General features: G+C 40.2%; 1 protein-coding gene across 3 annotated transcripts in view; it reads right to left on the bottom strand.

Moving 5' to 3' along the window:
* The window catches only part of CADM2 (cell adhesion molecule 2), a 1,053,908-nt gene that overhangs the window by 249,916 nt on the left and 781,158 nt on the right, over positions 1 to 22,834 (bottom strand). For all 3 annotated transcript variants that reach the window (XM_084621993.1, XM_084621994.1, XM_084621992.1), the window contains one exon: positions 11,209 to 11,358. In XM_084621993.1, coding sequence (XP_084478119.1) covers positions 11,209 to 11,358 — 150 coding nt within the window. The remainder of the gene's footprint in view (positions 1 to 11,208; positions 11,359 to 22,834) is intronic.

The raw sequence follows: 22,834 nt of genomic DNA, 5'->3' as shown, positions 1-22,834 counted from the left end.
CGCAGGCTACATCTGGCCTGCGGGACCATCCTGCCCTGCCCTTGGGCTCCCGGCCGGGGGAGGCCAGCCCCCGGCCCCTCCCCTGCAGTCCCCCCTCCCCCACAGCCTCAGCTTGCTGCACCGCCAGCACTCTGGCCTGCTGCTCCTGCCAGGCGGCGAGCTCCTCCTGTTCTGAGCTGCATGGTAAGGGGGCAGGCAGGAGTCCCAGGGGCAGCCAGGGGACAGGGGGGTTGGATAGACATGGGAGGGCCTGTCAGGGGACAGGGGTGTCGATAGGGGTTGGGGCAGGGGACAAGGAGCGGGAGGGTTTGGTTGGGTCGGAATTTCTGAGGGGGGCAGTCAGGGGGAGGGGGCCAAGCTGTTTGGGAAGGCACAGCCTTCCATACCCGGCCCTCCATACAGTTCCGCAACCCTAATGTTGCGGGCCAAAAGGTTTGCCCACCCCTGGGCTACTGTTACATCTGAGTAAAAAATTAGGCTCAGAACTCAGTTTAATCTTTTACACTTTTCTGAAATCCAAGAAAAACTATTTACAATCAATATCCACAATATCATCTATTGCATATGTTTGGCATGTAAATTTAAAAAAATAAACAATTAAAATAGCCATGTATTTGCTGTTTCTTGTGATAACTGTCATCCAAAAAGAAAAAAAAAATTACTAGTGTACATAAAATGAAGCTACATAAAGAAGCAATGTTAGCAATATCACCATAACCACTTCTTCACCTCATCATATTTCAGTGAATCAACTTCATCCTCAATATAGCTAGCTGCAGAGCTAGGGGATTTAATTTGTGCAAACACCCATACTTCAACACAAAATAATGCAAACTCTTAGACTTCACTACCATTGCTACAAAATGTTTATTTGCTCTCTTAATATTTCCAAGTATTTCTCACCAGGTCCTGATGAAAGAATAAATGGTAGAAGTGGAAGTAATTCTATGAATTTATTATAATGAATACACATACTGTTACATATTTCATTTAGAAAAAAAATATTTTCCCAAGATATATTTAATAAACCTGCTCTGCTTTACTTCTTATCTTTTAAGCAGTGCACAAAAAGAATTATGCTCAATGCCTCAACTGGAGAACCTTAGAGCTAAAAACATTAAAGAGCCTTGTTTCTCAGAAAGTGCTGAGTAACACCCTCTGAAAATCAGGCCCCTTTAAGGGGTCTTAAAGTTGGGCACTCAAATCACTAGTCATTTCTGAAATTCTTGGCCAAACTTATTTAGCCCAAAACATCTGGCCATGTGCCTTAATGAAGAATGAGAACTGCCCAGACTGTGTGTGTTAACAAATGGCTTCTTGATACAAAACTGCATGAGATGTCAGCAACTACTGTGACTATGAAACCAAGTGATCGAACCTATGTGAAAAGCTCAAACTCATGAAAGGCCTGTGAACAGTTATCCTAAAACTCTGGAAAAGACCTAAAAATCACTAAACCAAAGTACTGCTTTACAATGCACACTGAAAACTTCCAACTCTGAACTCTTCATTGTTCAAGGTTAACAGCTAAAGTTGTCTGGGTTTGGGAAAAATAAAAATAAAACAAAACCCATTGACCTAAACCCCTGCAATAAAAATGGCAGCTTTCTATAAACTAAAAATTATAAAACCCACACAATGCAAGGTGGTGGTCTGCTGGGGACACTGGTACATCTTCACTGTCTGTTGGTGTTATTTTGTGTCTATCTTTCTGTGCTACCTCCTCCCCCCACACTTTATTTTCCACACTGAGTTATGGGTGTAATGAGTGACAATTATACTATTTAACATGCCTACTGCAAATCCTAGGAGATGTTTTCATGTGGCTGATAGTGGGACTACATACTCCAAAGGCAGCATTTTTGGAATATAGACATGTCCTGGGCCTACCCGCATCCCACACAGGCTGATTATGCAAGGCCCCCATTGAGGGGAAGCAAATAGTGAAACAAATGTCAGTTGAAATACCTGTGGGTGGTTCTATAGGTTCACGTGTAGCATTGTGCCTATCTGCATTCTCCACCGCAGAATGCTTCCAGGAGCTGCTACAAGTGCAGTGCACAGTCATAACCACATTTAATGCAGCAGCATCTTTGAAAGCTTTGGGATCCTCTGGTGATACATAACTCCCTAAGTGCCAACTACTGTTATATGCAACATAAACAAAGGTCACCTAAGGAAACATCTTCTCCCTCTAAGGATGAATAATCCTGAAGTTGAAATTTGTTTACTAATGTGTTACTAAGGCATCAAAGTGCTATTATTTGATGACAGTGTAAGAGAGAATGTACCCAACAATGATTAGCATCAGACACAACTCTTGTCAAAGAGTTGGGATGTCAGTTCATAGCAAACTAATTATGATCAGTGTCAACAGAAGTGCACATTTTATTATCAACAGACATGCCAGATCCTTGTCAAAGTAAAGAGCATATATTTCCTGCAGTTTAGTTTGGCAGACTGAACAAAAACACTGAGGTATGCTAGCCAGATACCAGTCTCTTCCTTTTTTAAATAATCTGAGTGCATCATTTACTAAACTGAGGAGATCAAACAAGCTTGGCATCAACTAGCCATCATTTGGTTGTACAGTACATGTGGGCTTCACCCGTTTCAAGATTCCTCTCTACCTAAGCCGTCACCCCCACCAAAATAAGTATAAAATATTGGACTCTAAAAAGAAGGCTGAAAGTTAAAGGAAGGATCTGTGTTAAATCTTCTTTTTATCAAACATCTCTATCTTTCTATGGCACAGGAGTTTCCTTATACCTCTCTGTTTATTGCCCATCTTTCATTGTTTAAGACAGAGGTTCTCAACATTTTTCTTTCTGAGGCCCTCCCGCCCCCAACATGCAATTAAAACTCTATGGCCCACCTGTGTCACAACACCTGTGACACAGGCCCCACATCATAGGGGGCACTGCAAAGCTAAGTTGCCTACAGGCTTCAACTTCAGACTTGGGTGGTGGGGCTCAGGGCACCAGGGTGCAGTTCCTTGCTCTGGAACTTTAGCTTTCTGCCCTGGGCCCTAGAGAGTCTAATGCCTGCCATGATTGGTGGCCCCCCTGAAACCTGCTCACAGCCCCCCAGGGAGCCCCGGACTCCTGGTTGAGAACCACTGCTTTAAGAAATGCAGATGAAAATAATTTTTAACCCCCCACCCCATGTATATTCATTTAAAAAAAATCAATCACATTTCTGCCAGTCCCGCATTGTTGTGTGTTGTGCTTCTTCGAAAGGCAGCTATATAATTCAGGATACTTGTGTGCATAAAGTGATACCAAGGTTTCTATGTTAATTATTCATTTTAATTGAAAATTGTGTAGGTGAAAAAAATCTCTGTTCATGTGCAGCATGTAATTTACATCTGCTTCCTAAGAATTTTAACTTGCACACAGAGAGTTGTAAATTCATATTTTCTTAGAATATATGCTCTTCTGCAGCCAAAAGTGAAGATGTACTAGTAAAGACTGTCTTCTTTAACAGATAGCTGTTCCCTGCAGTGGTTCTGTACAACTCTTTGCCCAATGGAAAGTTAGCTAAGTGCTTACTGGTAAAATGAGAGTGTTGTCTACTTTCATTTTCACACTAACTTCAAATTAAGGAAGACTCAGAGGAATTAATGAACAAATGACTATATGTGGCTTATAAGCCAATGCTTGGAGGAAGGGAGCGCCAGGAAGTAGGGGTAGTGAGAGGGAAGCAGCAAAATTATTCTGGCCATATTTACATTTGGTTTCCCTAGGAAGACAAGGCCTAAGAGCACTGAAGGAGTAGCACTGATGATGATCTCTCCCTGACCTGAAACTATGGTGCCAAGTCTAAACTAGGATAATAGGTTATGTTTTAAAGCATGTGTCATAAATATAAAGGGAAGGGTAAACCCCTTTGAAATCCCTCCTGGCCAGGGGAAAGCTCCTCTCACCTGTAAATGGTTAAGAAGCTAAAGGTAACCTCGCTGACACCTGACCAAAATGACCAATGAGGAGACAAGATACTTTCAAAAGCTGGGAGGAGGGAGAGAAACAAAGGGTCTGTGTGTCTGTCTATATGCTGGTTTCTGCCGGGGATAGACCAGGAATGGGGTCTTAGAACTTTTAGTAAGTAATCTAGCTAGGTATGTGTTAGATTATGATTTCTTTAAATGGCTGAGAAAAGAATTGTGCTGAATAGAATAACTATTTCTGTCTGTGTATCTTTTTTGTAACTTAAGGTTTTGCATAGAGGGGTTCTCTGTTTTTGAATCTAATTACCCTGTAAGATATCTACCATCCTGATTTTACAGGGGGGATTTCTTTACTTCTATTTACTTCTATTTCTATTAAAAGTCTTCTTGTAAGAAAACTGAATGCTTTTTCATTGTTCTCAGATCCAAGGGTTTGGGTCTGTGGTCACCTATGCAAATTGGTGAGGCTTTTTATCCAACATTTCCCAGGAAAGGGGGGGTGCAAGTGTTGGGAGGATTGTTCATTGTTCTTAAGATCCAAGGGTCTGGGTCTGTAGTCACCTAGGCAAATTGGTGAGGCTTTTTACCAAACCTTGTCCAGGAAGTGGGGTGCAAGGTTTTGGGAAGTATTTTGGGGGAAAAGACGCATCCAAACAGCTCTTCCCCAGTAACCAGTATTAGTTTGGCGGTGGTAGCGGCCAATCCAAGGACGGGTGGAATATTTTGTACCTTGGGGAAGTTTTGACCTAAGCTGGTAAAGATAAGCTTAGGAGGTTTTTCATGCAGGTCCCCACATCTGTACCCTAGAGTTCAGAGTGGGGGAGGAACCTTGACAGCATGTTAGTTCACACCTTTTAACTAACATGGATTTCACTAGCTGCCAAGTCTTGTTTAAAAACAGGTAAAGTTATGTGTTAAAAAAATTAGCTGTCCTGGTCATAGAATATTAGGGTTGGAAGAGACCTCAGGAGGTCATCTAGTCCAACTCCCTGCTCAAAGCGGGACCAACCCCAACTAAATCAACCCAGCCAAGGCTTTGTCAAGCTGAGCCTTAAACATCTAAGGATGGAGATTCCACCACCTTCCTAGGTAACCCCTTCCAGTGCTTCACCACCTTCCTAGTGAAATAGTGTTTTCTAATAACCAGCCTAGACCTACCCCACTGCAACTTGAGACAATTACTTCTTGTTCTGTCATCTACCACCACTGAGAACAGCCTAGCTCTATCCTTTCTGGAACCCCGCCTTCAGGTAGTTGAAGGCTGCTATCCAATCCCCCCTCACTCTTCTCTTCTGCAGACTAAATAACCCCAGTACCCTCAGCCTCGCCTGGAAGTCCCGTACCCCATCCCCCTAATCATTTTTGTTGCCTTCCGCTGGACTCTCTCCAATTTGTCCACATCCTTTCTGTAGCGGGTGGGGACCAAACTGGATGCAATACTCCAGGTGTGGCCTCACCAGTGCCGAATAGAGGGGAATAATCACTTCCCTTGATCTGCTGGCAGTGCTCCTACTAATGCAGCCCAATATGCCGTTGGCCTTCTTAGCAACAAAGGCACACTGCTGACTCATATCCAGCTTCTCATCCACTGTAATCCCCATGTCCTTTTCTGCAGAACTGCTGCATAGCCAGTTGATCCCCAGCCTGTCGCGGTGCATAGGATTCTTCCTTCCTAAGTGCAGGACTCTGCACTTGTCCTTGTTGAACCTCATCAGATTTCTTTTGGACCCTTCTTTCTCTGGACCCTATCCCTACCCTCCAGCGTATCTACCTCTCCCCGCAGCTTAGTGTCATCTGCGAACTTGCTGAAGGTGCAATTCATCCCATCATCCAGATAATTAATAAAGATGTTGAACAAAACTGGCCCCAGGACCAACCCCAAGGGCACTCCGCTTGATACCGGCTGCCAACTAGACATCAAGACGTTGATCACTACCCACTGAGCCTGACAATCTAGCCAGCTTTCTATCCACCTTATAGTCCATTCATCTAATCCATATTTCTTTAACTTGCTGGCAAGAATACGGGAGACCGTATCAAAAGCTTTGCTAAAGTCAAGATATATCACATCCACCACTTCCCCATCCACCCTAGCACCAGATCAGTTTTCCTAATCTAGATATGTCTTACAGTTTTGGGGACATAAGGAAGGAAAAGGCTCATGGGGCCTTCCCCCTGCTGAGTACTCTTTGCGTATCTATATTGGATCAATCACACTCTAGTCTCAAATTTGTAACAAATATTTTATCTAATCCAAGCCATGAGACTCTAAAAACAAAAACCTAACTGATATTCATTTACATACATTAAACAGATTAAAATATTTAATTGTTTTTCCTGAAACAAATCTATTCATAATTTTCTATCCCTTTAAAGGTTATATAAGCACACCATCAACCATCTCTCAAGCTAAAATATTACTTGTGTAACTCATTTTATTCATAAATATTTAATCAGTTGAGTTTAAAGCATCCTTGAACACAAAATCTTCCCGTGCATCAACTATATATATGCAACTGAATATAGGGAGAATACCAATTAAAAATATTAATGGACAGTATTTGCTTTTACTTCAGGGTAATTTGGGGTGTGGGTTAATTTTTGATATGTATCTATGATGGGAAAAGGAAAATGTGATTAATATCTTTGGTGTTTCTGGTTGCAAACAATGAATAAGTTATAATTCATAGATGAGTAAATAATAATGTGACTTTTTTATTGAACCTGCTATCTAAGAACCTTGGACAATTTTACCAACATGAGTTATTTACATCTCACAAAACCCATGTGAGGAAGGTATCCATTATTAGTCCCATTTTTCAGATGGAAAAATGAAGACATCTGTTATGTGACTTGACCAAAGACACAGGAATGAGAGGTACAAGGACAATTCAAGTTAAAAGCAGAATCCCAGTCTCTAATATTTTTCCATGTTTTATTTATAGGCATATAACATGTAGGCAGTAGCACCATATCTAAATTATTCTAGAATGAGAGAGACTCGGGCAGAGAAGACCAACTTTAATGATATGTCCAGATTTGAAGAGACAACTGCACGAAAACTAATTACCAGCATTTCTTTGAGATCAAACTGCCTGTTTATTCAATCACAAAGTTTGGAAGTCTCCCAGTGCTCGTCTAAATGATCACTTATTTTCTTGAAAGCTGGTGTGTAAATCTACCACACAATAGCCTGCCACACACTAACTCCATGTGGACCCTGCTGCTGCACACTGAACATTTTCCAGTCAGTTTTGACTATCACACTTTGAAATTGGAATAGATTAAAGCACACTAGGGAACATTCAGTGTGTGTCAGTGGAACCCACAGGGTTACTTAGTAAGCAACACAGTAATGTGCAGTAGATTCACCCCAGCTTGCTGCCAACTAAGTTTTCATTTACACAAGCCCTGAATAATAGTACCATTAGATGAATCCAATGATGTTACCCATGGCCATCCCTAGCTATTTGGGTGCCCAAGGGTCTGGGAGGAGGGACACTTTGAGGGCCCCCACAGGCCCAGAGTGGCCCTGGGGATTAGCAGGGGGCCGGGAGCATCTCCTCCCATCCAGTCCCATTGTCCTAACCAAGTAGGTAATGCTTCTTCTCAAATACCTCACTGATTTAGTTCACAAAAATAGACTATATTTACATTAAACATGTCCTTTTTATCATCAGAAATTGTCTTTGGATGAGACAGTCTGACTCTAAGTCTTTCTGTACCACCATCTTGTAGTTCTATTTTTTGCAAACATTAGGGCCTCCATGAAGAACAGCATCATGGAGAGGGCATTTCAGACCTCATTTCAGACCTCCTCATGGGTAACTTTTCTACTTCTGGAACATGTGCTATAGCATACCATCTATGTCAGATTACTCTCTTGCTGCTGTACACACCAGCCATGTATTTGATATTCATCTAGCCCCCATCCATGATAGTACCGGAGCATCTTCTAAGAATTTAAAAATAGGAATAACAGTGGCACTCTCTTCCTTCCAACCAACAGAAGAAATAGCTTGATTAGTTTGTGGGTGGGTGTGGCACAGTGGTGCATAATTACTTGTGGAAGGTTAAGTGAAGGGCATGTATTATTTTAACTTAATTCTGAATGTGGAAGGGTCTGTGATCATTCTGATCTCTTGTGGGACTGAGCTTCCAGATCCAACTCCTATAAGAGTTGTCTGTCTCCACCTATTCTTTTTCACTGATTTTACGGGTCTGATAAACACAACTGTACCAGAAGGTTTACATGGCTATGAAGGGAGAGCAGAGGTGAAAGTAAGCCAGTACGCCCCGGTTTGGCGTACCGGCAAGAGCCGGTGCGCCGTACAGGGGTGGATCGGCTTCCCCAGGTGCAATTTAAAGGGCCTGCAGCTCCCAGCAGTGGCTGGAGCCCCTGGCCCTTTAAATTTCTGCCAGAGCCCTACTGCCAGAGCCCTGGGGTGGCGATGGTGGGGCTGGGGCAGAGATTTAAAGGGTTTGGGGCGGTAGCGGCGGCCAAGCCCTGGGCCCTTTAAATCATCCCCGGAGCCCTGCCACTGCTTCCCCAGGGCTCTGGCAGACTCCAGGGACGATTTAAAGGGCCCGGGACAGTAGTCGCAGCCGGAGCCCCGCCCCCGGAGCCCTGCTGCCAAAGCCCCGGGGACGATTTAAAGGGCCCAGGGCTCCAGCCGCTGCTACCGCCCAGGGCCCTTTAAACTGCTGCCAGAGCCCCCGGCTGCCGCTGTTACCCTGGGGAAGGGGAAGGAAGCACTTGTTGGTACAGGGTGGGCCAGGGCTGGCTCTGACCCCCCAGCCCCGCCCATTCTGCCCAAGACCCCGCCCCTTCCGGGGGCCAGAGCCAGCCCCAGCCCAGCCCCGTACCGGTAAGTCCCTAGACTTACTTTCACCCCTGAGGCAGAGAGATGTGTCATGCAGCTAGGGCCAAAATCAGTGGAGAACTCTGAATGTCTGGGCACTGGAATCAATGGTTTAAGCAGATCTACTCCACCTAAGAGTAAGCTCTCTTTGCCTAAATGGGCACAAATTATGTGCCTGTAAGAAGAGAGGGCCCTGACTCAGACTTCTGCTTCAATACTGGTCTCAGGATGGACTTAATGCTGTTTCTGAGGGACTTAAGGCTGTCTAAACTTTCAGAGCTAGAGTTCCATCCTAGCAATACAAGACCCAAAGGGAAAAATCTTGTAAAGGAAGTATCTTTCCTTTAGGCATAAGTGGAAGCACACAGACAGAGCTGCTGATTAAAGCTGTGAAACCATTATTTTGAGTTGGATGAAGTGGGGAGAGAGAGTGGCAATGACTTCTGCATGGCATTTCATCCTGCTGCTCACTTCCCCCAGCAGTATAGTCAAGGATGGGACTGTCACATGAACAGGATGCAATGCCTTATAAATGTAAAATTACTGAATATGCATGATTTAAGGACCAGGCATACTTCTGGATCATTTTAGCAGTTTTCCTGTGTAACAGACGCATAGTAATTCCTCTGCAAATAAACCTGTACATATTCCTCAAAGTCTAAGGACAGAGCTGAAAGTTCAATGAAAACTGCAGTTTTTAAAGTTTTCTTTAGTCTCCTGTGTCTTCTGTAGAGACTATATATTGTTCATAAATACTTACCATGCAACAAGCCATTCATAAATGTTATTACTGCATTTTATTATGAGACATATTACTATTGTCAGTGAATAGTGATAAATCTAGTTCATGCAGCAAATTTAATTCATACCAGAATAGATTCATACATGAAATTAACCTGGGTTTTTTTTATTCCTAGAATCTTTTAAAACATCATTCAAATGTACAGAAGTTCTAGATATTGGGTTTTGCCTACAAAAGAGCTCAGACCCATTACTTTTGCTTATGTAGGTATTCCTTATTTATACAAAATCAGTGGGATTACTCACATGAGTAAGGGTTGCAGGATTGGGTTTTAGGAATATTAATACGTGGCATACTTCATTATGTATCTTTAATCCAATGTTCATAACATACCTGAGACTTAAAGGAAATTGCAAATCCCTTGATAACACATTACGAAAATAGTTACACAAAGGAAAAAGGAACCATTTCAGTATCTTAATTAGATTCTGTTTTGCCTATTATATTAGTAGCAATGGAACTTATTCAGTTTGAAAATATTTTGATTGCAGGTTCTGTAGATATAATACAACTGCTTTCCAAATCTGCTTTTAAATCAAGCACACAGTTCCACACAAAACCTGCTCTTCAAGCTTGATCCCAAGATGCTAAGCACCTTTAACATCATACAGCAAAACACTTAATCAGTGCTTAACTTTAAGCTCCTGAGTGCTCCCATTTGCTGGAGATGGGCCAGGGTGCCCAGCATCTTGCAGACCTGAGTCCTCACTGAAGGATTAAATATAAACTCCATCAAGCTTCACTACTACTGGAGCCAAAATCAAGGTTGTTGCAGTTCTGAAGCCAAACAGAGATTTTATGAAACGTAGCTCTGTTAATGCTCACATGTTTTTATGTATGAAATCTAAAAGGCATGCCCTTGTTAACATTTTACCTCAAAAGATACATTTCTGGGCTTATTCAGGTCAGATGGATGCACAAATCTTGGGAGCAAACCCTATTAAACAAGCAATATTTGTCTTATGAAAAAGAATAGAAATTGTTCCTATTTTTTTCATCTGGGTAGACCATCACAACCTATGAATCGTGTAATTAGTAAAGCTCAGACAGCAAATATAAGTGAACTAATTGATTAGTTGTTTGGCTGAATAACCATGTGATGGTAACTGCACACGAATTGTTTAAAAACTAACAAACAAAATCCAGTAAACTTGAGCCAAATACTATCTATCCTTCCACCAACTACCACAGACAAGATATGGTGCTTACAAGCTACTACATCCCGCCCCCCCCAGCCCTCCTTAACCCGCCTTCAAAATATATCTGAACAAAGATTTCCAGTTCAATTTGCAAAAATCATGAAAAATGTTGTTCTTTGCCTACATTAAGTGGTGGGAGGAAATGAAAATCATGTAAGAAATCAAGATATACAGTACAAAAATAACTTCAATCAAAGAGAGTTAGAAACAAACTGTATATTTAATCAAAACTTATAAGTTAAGTACTCTTTAGAGTTTATGCCTAGCAAATAGATATTTAATATTTAACATAAATACAGTTCTATATTAAAACAGTTTGGGAATAAATGAATGATCTGTCTCATTTAAGATATTTGTTATCATAAAATATTTCAAAATTATTAAAGAAAATATATTCACCTTTCTTGTCATCGAAGTACAGAGTTTGTTGAGCTGGATTTGACCACTGGAGGGAGGTGTTATCATTTTGATCAACCCTGCAGGTCAAATTTGCTGTTCCCCCTTCAACAACTGTAACATTCTGTGTGAGTGGAAACTGCCCTTGGCTGCCTGAAGGGGATTAAAGAAAACAAACAAACAAAAAAATCCTGATTACATGGAAGTTATAGAACAGAATTTATTACATTAACTTCTCACAGCCTGCAGTCTGAATTTGATGTAATAGTCTTACCAAAGGGGGGAGGGGAGAAAAAAAAAGATATACCAGAAATATGTTCTGTGTATCAGAGAGTTAGCCAGGTTAAATTTAAGAGCTGCAGATTATTTCATATTCATTATCTTCTAGGAAGTAGTCTATAATCCTTATCCCTCCCTATTCAGACACCCAAACCAAAAACCATGTCCACAGATGCTTCATTATATATGGTTCTTATTTTGAAGAACATGGTTAAATGTACCTAAAAATCTAGACTATTTATAAGATCTGCTAAAAGCAGGAAATATTAAAAACAAAAAAACAAACAAAAACTATGAAACTCTCAAAATCAACATGAATTTTTTAATTTTTTTTTTTTAGCCAGAAAGATAGGGTCTCTCACACATATTTTGATAATTTTCTTGATGGTTTTGTTTGCCAGTTTTGGTATTTTGTCAAAGAACAAGTGTGGTGTGAGGAAGCGTCACCTGAATTTGTTTGGGGATAGACTTGATGTAATAGTCCTTTCACATCTCTAACTATTATGAGTTTATCCCAAAAATGTTATAGAACACATTAAGAATTTGCTGAAAAAAAGAAAAATGTGAAGCTGTCCAAAATACCTCTTATACACATTTCCAGGTACATATTTAATATAAAGAGCAATTTTGTGAAATCAGCACACACTTTGTTATGCAACGGACTCAACACTGTCAAGAAGACACAAAGAGGAACTAACAAAAGCAGGAGTTAAAGTTTTTAATGTGCATGTGGGGAAAGCTTACAAGTAAAATATACTACTTGTTTTGCTAGAACCACTCGCATAAAAGAGTCTTATAATGGAGAAGTACAACACGTAGATTGGCACTGAAGAGTATGAAAAGCCTGAAGTGGAAAACATCCTTACAGTCCTAAATGTAACAAATAGACAAGTTCACGCTTATGGCATACTATTATATCAAACAATATTAACTTACAATATACCAGTAGTTATAACAAATGCCCACAGATCTGGCATAAAACTTTAAGATAAGTATTATATTTTAGTGACACTGATCATAGAACTCTGCCCAAATAAATGAGGGGTTGGGGTTTAGCCTATACAGAAGGAAAAATGATTAAAAACAAGTGCAATTATGCAACTATGTAACTATGTAAAGAAACTGAATAAATTATAAACACACACAATTGTTGACTTGGTTATAGTGACAAGACAGAATCCAGGGCAAGTTTTGATGGCTGTGCAGTAGCTTATGCAAAATGAGTTTGGTGGTGTTACTCCAGTTCCTGCAAGGCAGACACCCACAAAAAACTTTACCGCAGCTGGCAGCCTTGTTGGCAGTCTCGCAAGAAGTGCCAAAAACCTTGAAGACTAACTAGCCTCTCACAACTAAAAGTGGACTGTTCAGTTCTGGGTTGGAATAAACTGGAGATCACTGAGTAAGCTTTTTGCTGTTGCTTAGGCTGTTCTTTTCTATAGAAGCAGCATCCTTCACAAGCACTCAATTTACATTAAAATAATTTATTGCCTAAATTTTTGTATTTTGAACAAAATAAATTAGCAGCAGTTGCAAGAAAAGTCATCTCAATCAATAAAATCAAATGAACTCACAGTTTTAATTCCTCAATTAAATCAAAAATGTTTCCTTGGCATGAGACTATAGTAGCTGGAGGAAACATGGATAAAAGAGTTGTCATCAAAATACCAAATTTGAGCAAACATTATTGGAGCAAAAACTGTACATTCTGTGTCAGCCATCTCTTTTATACATTAAATTATATAGAGAGTAACCTGACCAAAAAAACCTGTATATTTAATGGAATGGAATATTTATTGTAAATGGAATATAGGGAATATTGAAAATATTACTAGTTTAACCACTGCAAACAAACAAAAATTTTCATGACATTCACTGTATTTGACATTTCTTGAAATACACACATTAAAAATACCCAGTGATTGAAAAATCACAATGAAGAAAAAATTAGAAGACTTGTCATATTTTTCCATCACTTCTCCCAATGTTTCCAGGAACCTCACAGCAATTCTTCTTGCTTGAATTCAAGTTTTAAAAATCCAGAAAGGCACACACAGCATGCTATTACTTCCACTAAATTACAATAGGCTTTCCAAACAAATAATCTTCTAATGCACAAATTCTGGCTCAGTAGTTGTACAGGCTAAAACACATTTTGCATACAGAATATGTAAGTTTGAACTACTTTAATACTATTAACACAAGCAGCTGGTTCCAGAGAGGACTGCAGTGAAATTCACCAGGCACACTGGAGAAAACAGGAAAAATAGTTTAAACAAGTGCTCTACAAGCAACTGTTCTGCAAAAACTGTTCAAGACCCTAACTACCATAAGAAGGTTTCATATACTGTGTTCATGGAGGTATCATTCCTGCAAGATGTTGAGCATGCTGGCCCTGAAACAGCAAAGCACTTAAATGTGATTAATTTTATGCATGTGAAGAGTTCCATTAAAGTCAACAGTACTTAAAATTAAGCATGGACTGGGGCCATGGTGCTAAGCGTCTTGCAGAATTAAGCTGCCAATTACCTAAACAAGTACTAAATCCTAAAGAAGTCTCCTTCTAGATAAAAGTTTTTGGAGCTGTTAACCCAGAGAAGCTAGCAGCAAATTACAATAGTAAGCCCTCTCTCTTCGGGGCAAAAAACAAACACACACACACACACACACACACTGTAGTCCTGTGGAATTACCCCCGGCCTGAGACTTTGGAGACCAGATATATATTCCAAACTAACCCTTTGACTTACTACATGACTTCAGGCAAGTAATTTTACCTCTCTGTACCTTGTTACATGATCTACACAAAAGAAATGTTGATGCTTACTCATCTTACAAAATGCTTTGGGATCACCAGATGTTCTGTACTGTGTACATGCAGAACATTATTTTGATTTGACAGACGTATAAGTGTTCCCAATTTCTCTCCTCAGATTTCAGTACTTCCTGTTGGTAAGATGGAACACAGAAATGCACATGTTGAAAAACACTGAGAAGATGAGTACTTCAGTTTAGCTTCTGTGTATCACTTCTATTCTTACCTCCATGTTCAGAAAGATTTGCTAATCTATGTGGTTGTAATAATTTCTTTCTTCTAATCCAAACATAATTCCTCCACAGATACTTATCCTATCTCCTTTAGTGCTACTAAGGCTGTCCTTGTGCTGCACACCCTAGTCTTAAGCCCATCTGTTACACGTTTTTGGAGCTTGGTTATCATGACAATCTCAGTGATTTTACCTAGGTGTAGAGATGGGGCAATAGTTAGAGAAATTTCCTGTGTCATGGGTTGTGATGCTGTGGTTGGTGCATGTAGGGATGGGGGCTATTGCATTTTTCAGTGGAGTTCAAGGGTTTCTCTAAAGAAGCTGTTAATTTCCATTAGCAGTAATCACAGTCATTCTCCGTAGGCCTTTACCAGGCAGCAGAGGCATAGATCTTTTTCAGAGGTGATGTCTCAAGTGTTTCTAAGAGCTTCTAGAACTCATGGTATGTTGGTATGTCATGTGGACAAATTTCTTCAGGACTGGTGAAGTGGTTAATACCATACAGTCCAGTTCAGAGTTCTGCCTCGAGCTCTTCACAGAGGTCAGTGCAGGAGTTGAAGACTTGTGGTACGCAGTCTGGGCTGATCAGCTGGTTCACTATGCCGTGAATGTGAGTGGGTCTCTGCTGGCCTTGATTTGGGGGTTGCAAAGGCACAGGAGAATAAGGTTCTCTTTGCTTTTGTCACTGCAGTGGTGCATTCCTGTAAGAAACCTTTGTGCTCTTGGTGATATATTCACATGATTTTACACTATCAGCATATTAGTCTGTCTACGCTTTTCATATGACAGTTTGTTGATGAATCATGGAAATCTCTGCAGTAGATGTGGGAAAGAGGGAATCTTGGGGTCAAGATGCTATCTGTGGGGGACCTCAGGTGAGTGTAGTGTGTTAGCAATTTGCTGGCTTTACATATTCGAGTGTGTCTATGCTTCCCCACATCCCTGTGAGGTATGTACATTTTATTACCATTTTTCTTATGTGGAAATTAAGATAAAAAGAGAAGTTTTATGACTCACTAAAGGTCACACAGGAAGCCTGTAGCAGAGCTGAACTTAGAACAGATTTCTTCTACTCAGTCCTGTGCTTGAACCACAAAACAATCTTTTTCATTTTACCACCCTTCCTACCTTGAATCGCCTCACATTATTTCAGTACTTCCAGTTTCAGCCAAAACCAGTGTGCACAGGTGTGAGAAAATGCAAGACTTGGTGAGGCAGATACAAAGTAAAGCCTTGATTCAAATCCATTAAAGTCTTCATACTGATTTCAGTAGGTTTTGGATAAGACCTTAAAAAGCATGAGTCCTCTTAAAGGCAAATGCAAAGCAGGGTCATTTTAATAGTGAGGAGAGGGAGACAACTTCCCATTTCAAATGATGTGGTGCTTATCTGACAATGAGCATGAGTGTAAATTTGTTTTGGCTTATTTTCTTAGAAAGACAGCTCAAAAGAAATTAAAAACAATGGGGGTATGATGAACAATCCAAAACATATTTAATAAGTTTTTCAGGATTACTTTATGTATATATAATCTCTCAACATGTAAATCTCTCCAGAGATATAGAGCTTTACTTTGAGAAAACATCACAAGACGTTGCAATTAGGTTAGCAGAAATTATATCCTGATCTGAAATGTAGATGACTATAAAATAGCCTAAACATGGGCAAAAGTCCAGGATTGGATTAATTTTTTAGTTTTTCAGTTTTCTAGCAGGAATTAATGCTTTTGTTGTGTAGGATTTATACCAAAACTACAAAAGAAAGGTAGAATCCTGGAAGCCATGAAGCATGCTAATCAGCATACTGATACATGAAGAGGAGAGATACAGAAATGAGTATTGGTTCTAGTATCTGATTTCACTTCTAAACAGAGATATTACAAATTTATGATACTGTACTGACAATAAGACTATAGACTACAACTCAATAACTGATACATAAAAGACCCAACACTTTTTGGCCCTGGAAGGCAACCCTCAGACAATCTAGGATGCACATTAAATTGCATCCATTCAGTTTGGTCAAAGAAATTGGAATTTGCTTTAACTCTACAAGCAGAAAAGTCCCTTGACTGGGTTGAGTGGTCATTCCTAATTGGCTGTTTTGAATTATATCAATTTAGTCTCACATTTGGAACACATGTGAATATACAGCATGAACACCTTGGTATCCCAAACTAAAGAAAAAGGGAACAGGTCAAAAGTGTTTGCTCTCTCACTACTATTTTTTCCATTAATAGAGCCACTTGCAAAGAAAATTAGGAGTTAACAAGAATATTGCAGGATTCACTACTGAAACTAAAGAACCTAAAAGGGATACTGGAAATAAAAAATTGCTCAATTCTTGGGGTAACATTCTAGGATTTTTTTTTTCCTGGAAGGCCTAATTGCTAATGTAGTCCAACAGACTACAGTATACATTTATAGTAACTAATTTCAGAGTGAGGAATTTATTTATAAAATAGAAATGGAAAGTGTCTTTGTAACTTCCCCTTGAGCCTATATTTCTAGGGTGACCAGATATCCAAATTTTATAGGGACAGTGCCAATATTTGGGGCTTTTTCTTATATAGGCTCCTATTACCCTTCCACTCCCGTCCTGACTTTTCACATTTGCTGTCTGGTCACCCTAAATATTTCTAGCTGCATAATTTTGCAACAGAAAACAATAAGACCACCAACTCAAGACATAATTGAGTTGAAGCCAATTTAACTCTACATTCTCAGAGAAAAGAGCTTACAGTAGAACATTTTAAAAAGCGTACATAATTTTATTTAAAACTAGGCTATAAAGATAAATGAAAAAAAGTGAAAAAAGGACTGAAAATATACCCAAGGAAATATTTTTTTTTTAATATAGTGACTGAGTCAGACCAGAAGGATATAAGAGAGTGGTGGAAGGCAGGTGCATTAGCCTCAGGATGAGCAGGTCCCTGTTCCCTGGATAGTCAAACAAAGACTTGTCCAGTCCAATCAAGACACCTGATGCCAATTAACCAGTTAAGGTCATTAGGCAAATGCCGGCACCTGACCGCAATTAACTGGCAAAGGGTCAGTTAAGGCTGTTAAGCTATTGGAGACAGGTGGAACCAATTAAGATCTCCTTTCCAGTTCCCTCGAGAGAGCCCAGGTGAAAGGAGCTTGAAGAGGAAACATTGCTGTATCCTGAGGTTAGGGTAACCAGATAGCAAGTGTAAAAAAAAAAAATCATGACTGGGGTGGGGTTAAGAGATCACTATATATGAAAAAGCCCCCCAAATCAGGACTGTCCCTATCTGGTCACCCTACAAAGAAAAAAAATAAGCAGTCATATTCTGGTACAAGTGAAAGAGTTTAAGGGTGAAAGATGTCTTCCTTTGAGGGAACTGCCAGAAAGAAGGGAGATAGTACTGAACTGGAACTTCAATAATGCCCAGAAAGTTAATTTTGTGTTCATAAAAAATTACTATCTTTCTGTAATGCCATATTAAGGGTCAATAATCAATACCTAGAGGTGACTATTTTCCCTTCCAACATGAAGAACACTTGAAAGGCAGCTAGCTGAGTGAACAGGAACCTATGACCACTGTCAAGGTTCCTTCCCCACTCTGAATGCTAGGGTGCAGATGTGGGGACCTGCATGAAAACCTCCTAAGCTTACTTTTAGCAGCTTAGGTTAAAACTTCCCCAAGGTACAAAACTATTTTACCCTTTGCCCTTGGACTTTCGCTGCCACCACCAAACGTCTAACACCGGTTACTGGGAAAGAGTTCATTTGGAAAATTCTTTCCCGCCCAAATCCTCCCAAATCTTACCCCCCTTTTTCTGGGGAAGGTTTGATAAAAATCGTCACCAATTGTGACCACAGACCCAAACCCTTGGATCTTAAGAACAATGAAAAAGCATTCAGTTTCTTAAAGAAGAATTTTAATAGAAGTAAAAAGAATCACCTCTGTAAAATCAGGATGGTAAATACCTTACAGAGTAATTACATTCAAAACATAGAGAATCCCTCTAGGCAAAACCTTAAGCTACAAAAAGACACAAAAACAGGAATATCCATTCCATTCACCACAGCTTATTTTCTCAGCCATTTTAAAGAAATCATAATCTAACGCATACCTAGCTAGATTACTTACTAAAAGTTCTAAGACTCCATTCCTGTTCTATCCCCAGCAAAAAACATCACCCAGAATGACCCAGACCTTTGTTTCTCCCCCCCTCCAGCTTTGAAAGTATCTTGTCTCCTCATTGGTCATTGTGGTCAGGTGCCAGCGAGGTTATCCTAGCTTCTTAACCCTTTACAGGTGAAAGGGTTTTTCCTCTGGCCAGGAGGGATTTTAAAGGTGTTTACCCTTCCCTTTAGATTTATGATAACCACATTCCCACATTGAAAGACAGATTCACAAGAAGACTCAATCACTTAACTATGTCCTAAATTGAGATGTCAACCTGTAGAAAGTATTTCTTTTTTTTTTTTTTTTAGAAAGACAGACAGACAGACAGTTGGTCCAATACCTCAGGAGACAGAGTAAAGATGCAGGGTTGAGTCTAGTATAATGAGATTTACCCCCACCCCAACCCCAACCCACCTTTATGGAAGAAAAGGCAGTTGGGTCAAATTGCTACTCTGTGGAATGCATATCAGTTTCAGTAAATGTTTTATTCAGACCAAGGTTCAAAAGATAAACTAGAGGCATGCAAATTGTGTTCTGGAAGGTTTGACAGATACCAGTATATGTATCACTGCCTGCAAATGAATTATTTTTGCAGACTTTCTGAATCAGATCACCAAGTTTGCTCTTTAAGCCTAACAAAACTGACTTTTTACAAATTGATGTTATTCATTGAACTAAGCAGCTTTAGTTATGTATACCAGTGCAGAAGCTCATCTATTCTTTAAAATCTTCCTTTATACATACTGCAGGAATTTATTGTTCTTAGTATTAGACAATAAACAGGGGAAGAAAAGAAAATGTGCGCTAACCACACATTACATCATCCCATCCCAGACTATAAAGCGTATGCAAGTGGTTTTGTGGATATTAAAAATATTCAAGTAAACTCATATGGTCTATATTTCAAAATGCTTGAAGAGAGAATCTTGTGATAGTTCAATGAAAGCCAAATTTCCCCTTCCTCCCAATTCAGACTCTCCTTATCTAAGCCAGATGCATTTTAAAGAATCCTAATTGAGGTTGCAGGAACAAACCATCCCGATGCGTAGAAAGAATAGTAAATATGGCAGGCAACCAGCTTGGCTTAACAAAGCTCATCTTAAACACAAAAAAGAAGCTTACAAGAAGTGGAAGGTTGGACAAATGACCAGGGAGAAGTATAAAAATATTGCTCAGGCATGCAGGAGTGAAATCAGGAAGGCCAAATCACAATTGGAGTTGCAATTAGCACGGGATGTTAAGAGTAACAAGAAGGGTTTCTACAGGTATGTTAGCAACAAGAAGGTGGTCAGGGAAAGTGTGGGCCCCTTACTGAATGGGGGAGGCAATCTAGTGACAGAGGATGTGGAAAAAGCTAGTGTACTCAATGCTTTTTTTGTCTCTGTCTTCATGAACAAGATCAGCTCCCAGACTGCTGCAATGGGCAGCACAGTATGGGGAGGAGGTGACCAGCCGTCTGTGGAGAAAGAAGTGGTTTAGGACTTTTTAGAAAAGCTGGACGAGCACAAGTCCATGGGGCCAGATGCACTGCATCCGAGGGTGCTCAAGGAATTGGCGGATGAGATTGCAGAGACATTGGCCATTATCTTTGAAAACTCATGGCGATCAGGGAAGGTCCTGGATGACTGGAAAAAGGCTAATATAGTGCCCATCTTTAAAAAAAGGGAAGGAGGAGGACCCTGGGAACTACAGGCCAGTCAGCCTCACCTCAGTCTCTGGAAAAATCATGGAGCAGATCCTCAAGGAATCAATTCTGAAGCACTTCACTTTCCTCTCCTCCATCAGGAACAGTTAGCATGGATTCACCAAGGGCAAGTCATGCCTGACTAACCTAATTGCCTTCTATGAGGCGATAACTGGCTCTGTGGATGAGGGGAAAGCAGTGGACATGTTATTCCTTGACTTTAGCAAAGCTTTTGATATGGTCTCCCACAGTATTCTTGCCAGCAAGCTAAAGAAGTATGGGCTGGATGAATGGACTATAAGGTGGATAGAAAGCTGGCTATATCATTGGGCTCAACGGGTAGTGATCAATGGCTCCTTGTCTAGTTGGGAGCCAGTATCAAGCGGAGTGCCCCAAGGTTTGGTCCTCGGGCCAGTTTTGTTCAATAGCTTCATTAATGATTTGGAGGATGGCATGGATTGCACCCTTAGCAAGTTTGCAGAGGACACTAAACTGGGAGGAGTGGTAGATATGCTGGAGGATAGGAATAGGATACAGAGGGACAAATTAGAGGATTGGGCCAAAAGAAATGTGATGAAGTTCAACAAGGACAAGTGCAGAGTCCAGCACTTAGGACAGAAGAATCCCATGCACTGCTAAAGACTTGGGACCAAGTGGCTAGACAGCAGTTCTGCAGAAAAGGAACTAGGGGTTACAGTGGACGAGAGGCTGAATATGATTCAACAGTGTGCCCTTGTTGCCAAGAAGGCAAACAGCATTTTTTGCTGTATAAGTAGGAACATTGCCAGCAGATCAAGGGACATGATCATTCCCCTCTATTCAGCATTAGTGAGGCCTCATCTGGAGTACTGTGTCCAGTTCTGGGCCCCACACTACAAGAAGGATGTGGAAAAATTGGAAAGAGTCCAGCGGAGGGCAACAAAAATAATTAGGGGGGCTGGAGCACATGACTTATGAGAAGAGGCTGAGGGAACTGGGATTATTTAGTCTGCAGAAGAGAAGAATGAGGGGGGATTTAATAATTGCTTTCAACTACCTGAAAGAGGTTTCCAAAGAAAATGGATCTAGGCTGCTCTCAGTGGTAGCAGATGACAGAACAAGGAGTAATGGTCTCAAGTTGCAGTGGTGGAGGTTTAGGTTGGATATTAGGAAAAACTTTTTCACTTGGAGGGTGGTAAAGCACTGGAATGCGTTTCCTAGGGAGGTGGTGGAATCTCCTTCCTTAGAGGTTTTTAAGGCTCAGCTTGACAAAGCCCTGGCTGGGATGATTTAGTTGGGGATTGGTCCTGCTTTGAGCAGGGGGTTGGACTAGATGACCCGCTGAGGTCCCTTCCAGCCCTGATATTCTATGATTAAGAGAAAAGTACATTTAAATACGGATCTTGATTCTGCTCTCTGTGTTCTAGAGACATGAAAGAATCTTTCTATAAGAGACATTAAAATCACTACTGTTCTTTCCTTGCTAATTGGACATCACCATTCCTTCTATCTTCTGAATGTACTGAGTGACATCAAATCATATGTAAACTTCTTTAGGCTCAAACATTTTCTCACAAGCTTCTGACTGATCTCTTCAATACTAATTCTATATGAGAATCTGAAAGAATCCCCCTATTAACACCTCACCGTGTATCTTAGTTCCATTCTCCTATCTGATCACCATCTAGGTCTCATCTTAACTAATTTTTCATTCTTTTTGTAGCCAGTGCAAGGAAGGAGAGAGTAGAAAGAGGAAAACTTAAGTTGTAATCATAAATGTTGGAAGCTGTATCAAAATGTCATTCTCTCATATGATTATCAAACATGTTTCTCAGTGAAATATTCTGTAACTTAAGGGAAGACAGACATAATTTAGCTAAACATTATAATTTTGTAGTGAGATCTGTATCCTTAAGTTATATAATTAGATTCTGCATATTTGATTCAATAATTTTTTTTTTAAAAAAGCCTTCAAATAAACTCTGGTAATAACACATATTCTTCATTGAAAACATATTGTCAAAGGAGAAAAAACAAAACAAAAGAAATCACAATCCTAGTAGATGAGGAGCCCAATACCTGCCGATGGTTTTCACCTAAACAAGCAATACCTCAATGACTTGGCATTGATCAACATGTAGCTATATCTGAGTCAACTCAGAACATTCCCTGAAGAAACCCTTTCTGTTTTTCAAAGAGCAAAAGCCACAGTGGTTAATAAGATGTGTTTTCCACTTTTGATCATTTGTTCATTCACGAAGATTTCATTTCTGGTGATTTCACCCATCATGTCAATGTTTATTTTCTTTGATGTTCAAAGTCTTTTGTAGTGCCAAACTAGATCAACTGAAACATTGCTCTGTTTAAGCAAATAGAAGTTGCTAAATGAAACAACTATTAATTTAAGTCAGAACTTGATATTTTCTGTAAATGTTATACAAGTAAAGCAGACTAAGGGATTTCATTCTGGTAATCCTGTGGTGATAC

The sequence above is a fragment of the Lepidochelys olivacea genome (assembly GCF_965140295.1).
Source record: "Lepidochelys olivacea isolate rLepOli2 genome assembly, chromosome: 1".
Classification (NCBI taxonomy): Eukaryota; Metazoa; Chordata; order Testudines; family Cheloniidae; genus Lepidochelys; species Lepidochelys olivacea.
The sequence above is the reverse complement of the archived record's forward strand: the minus strand, read 5'-3'. Positions and strand labels throughout refer to the sequence as shown.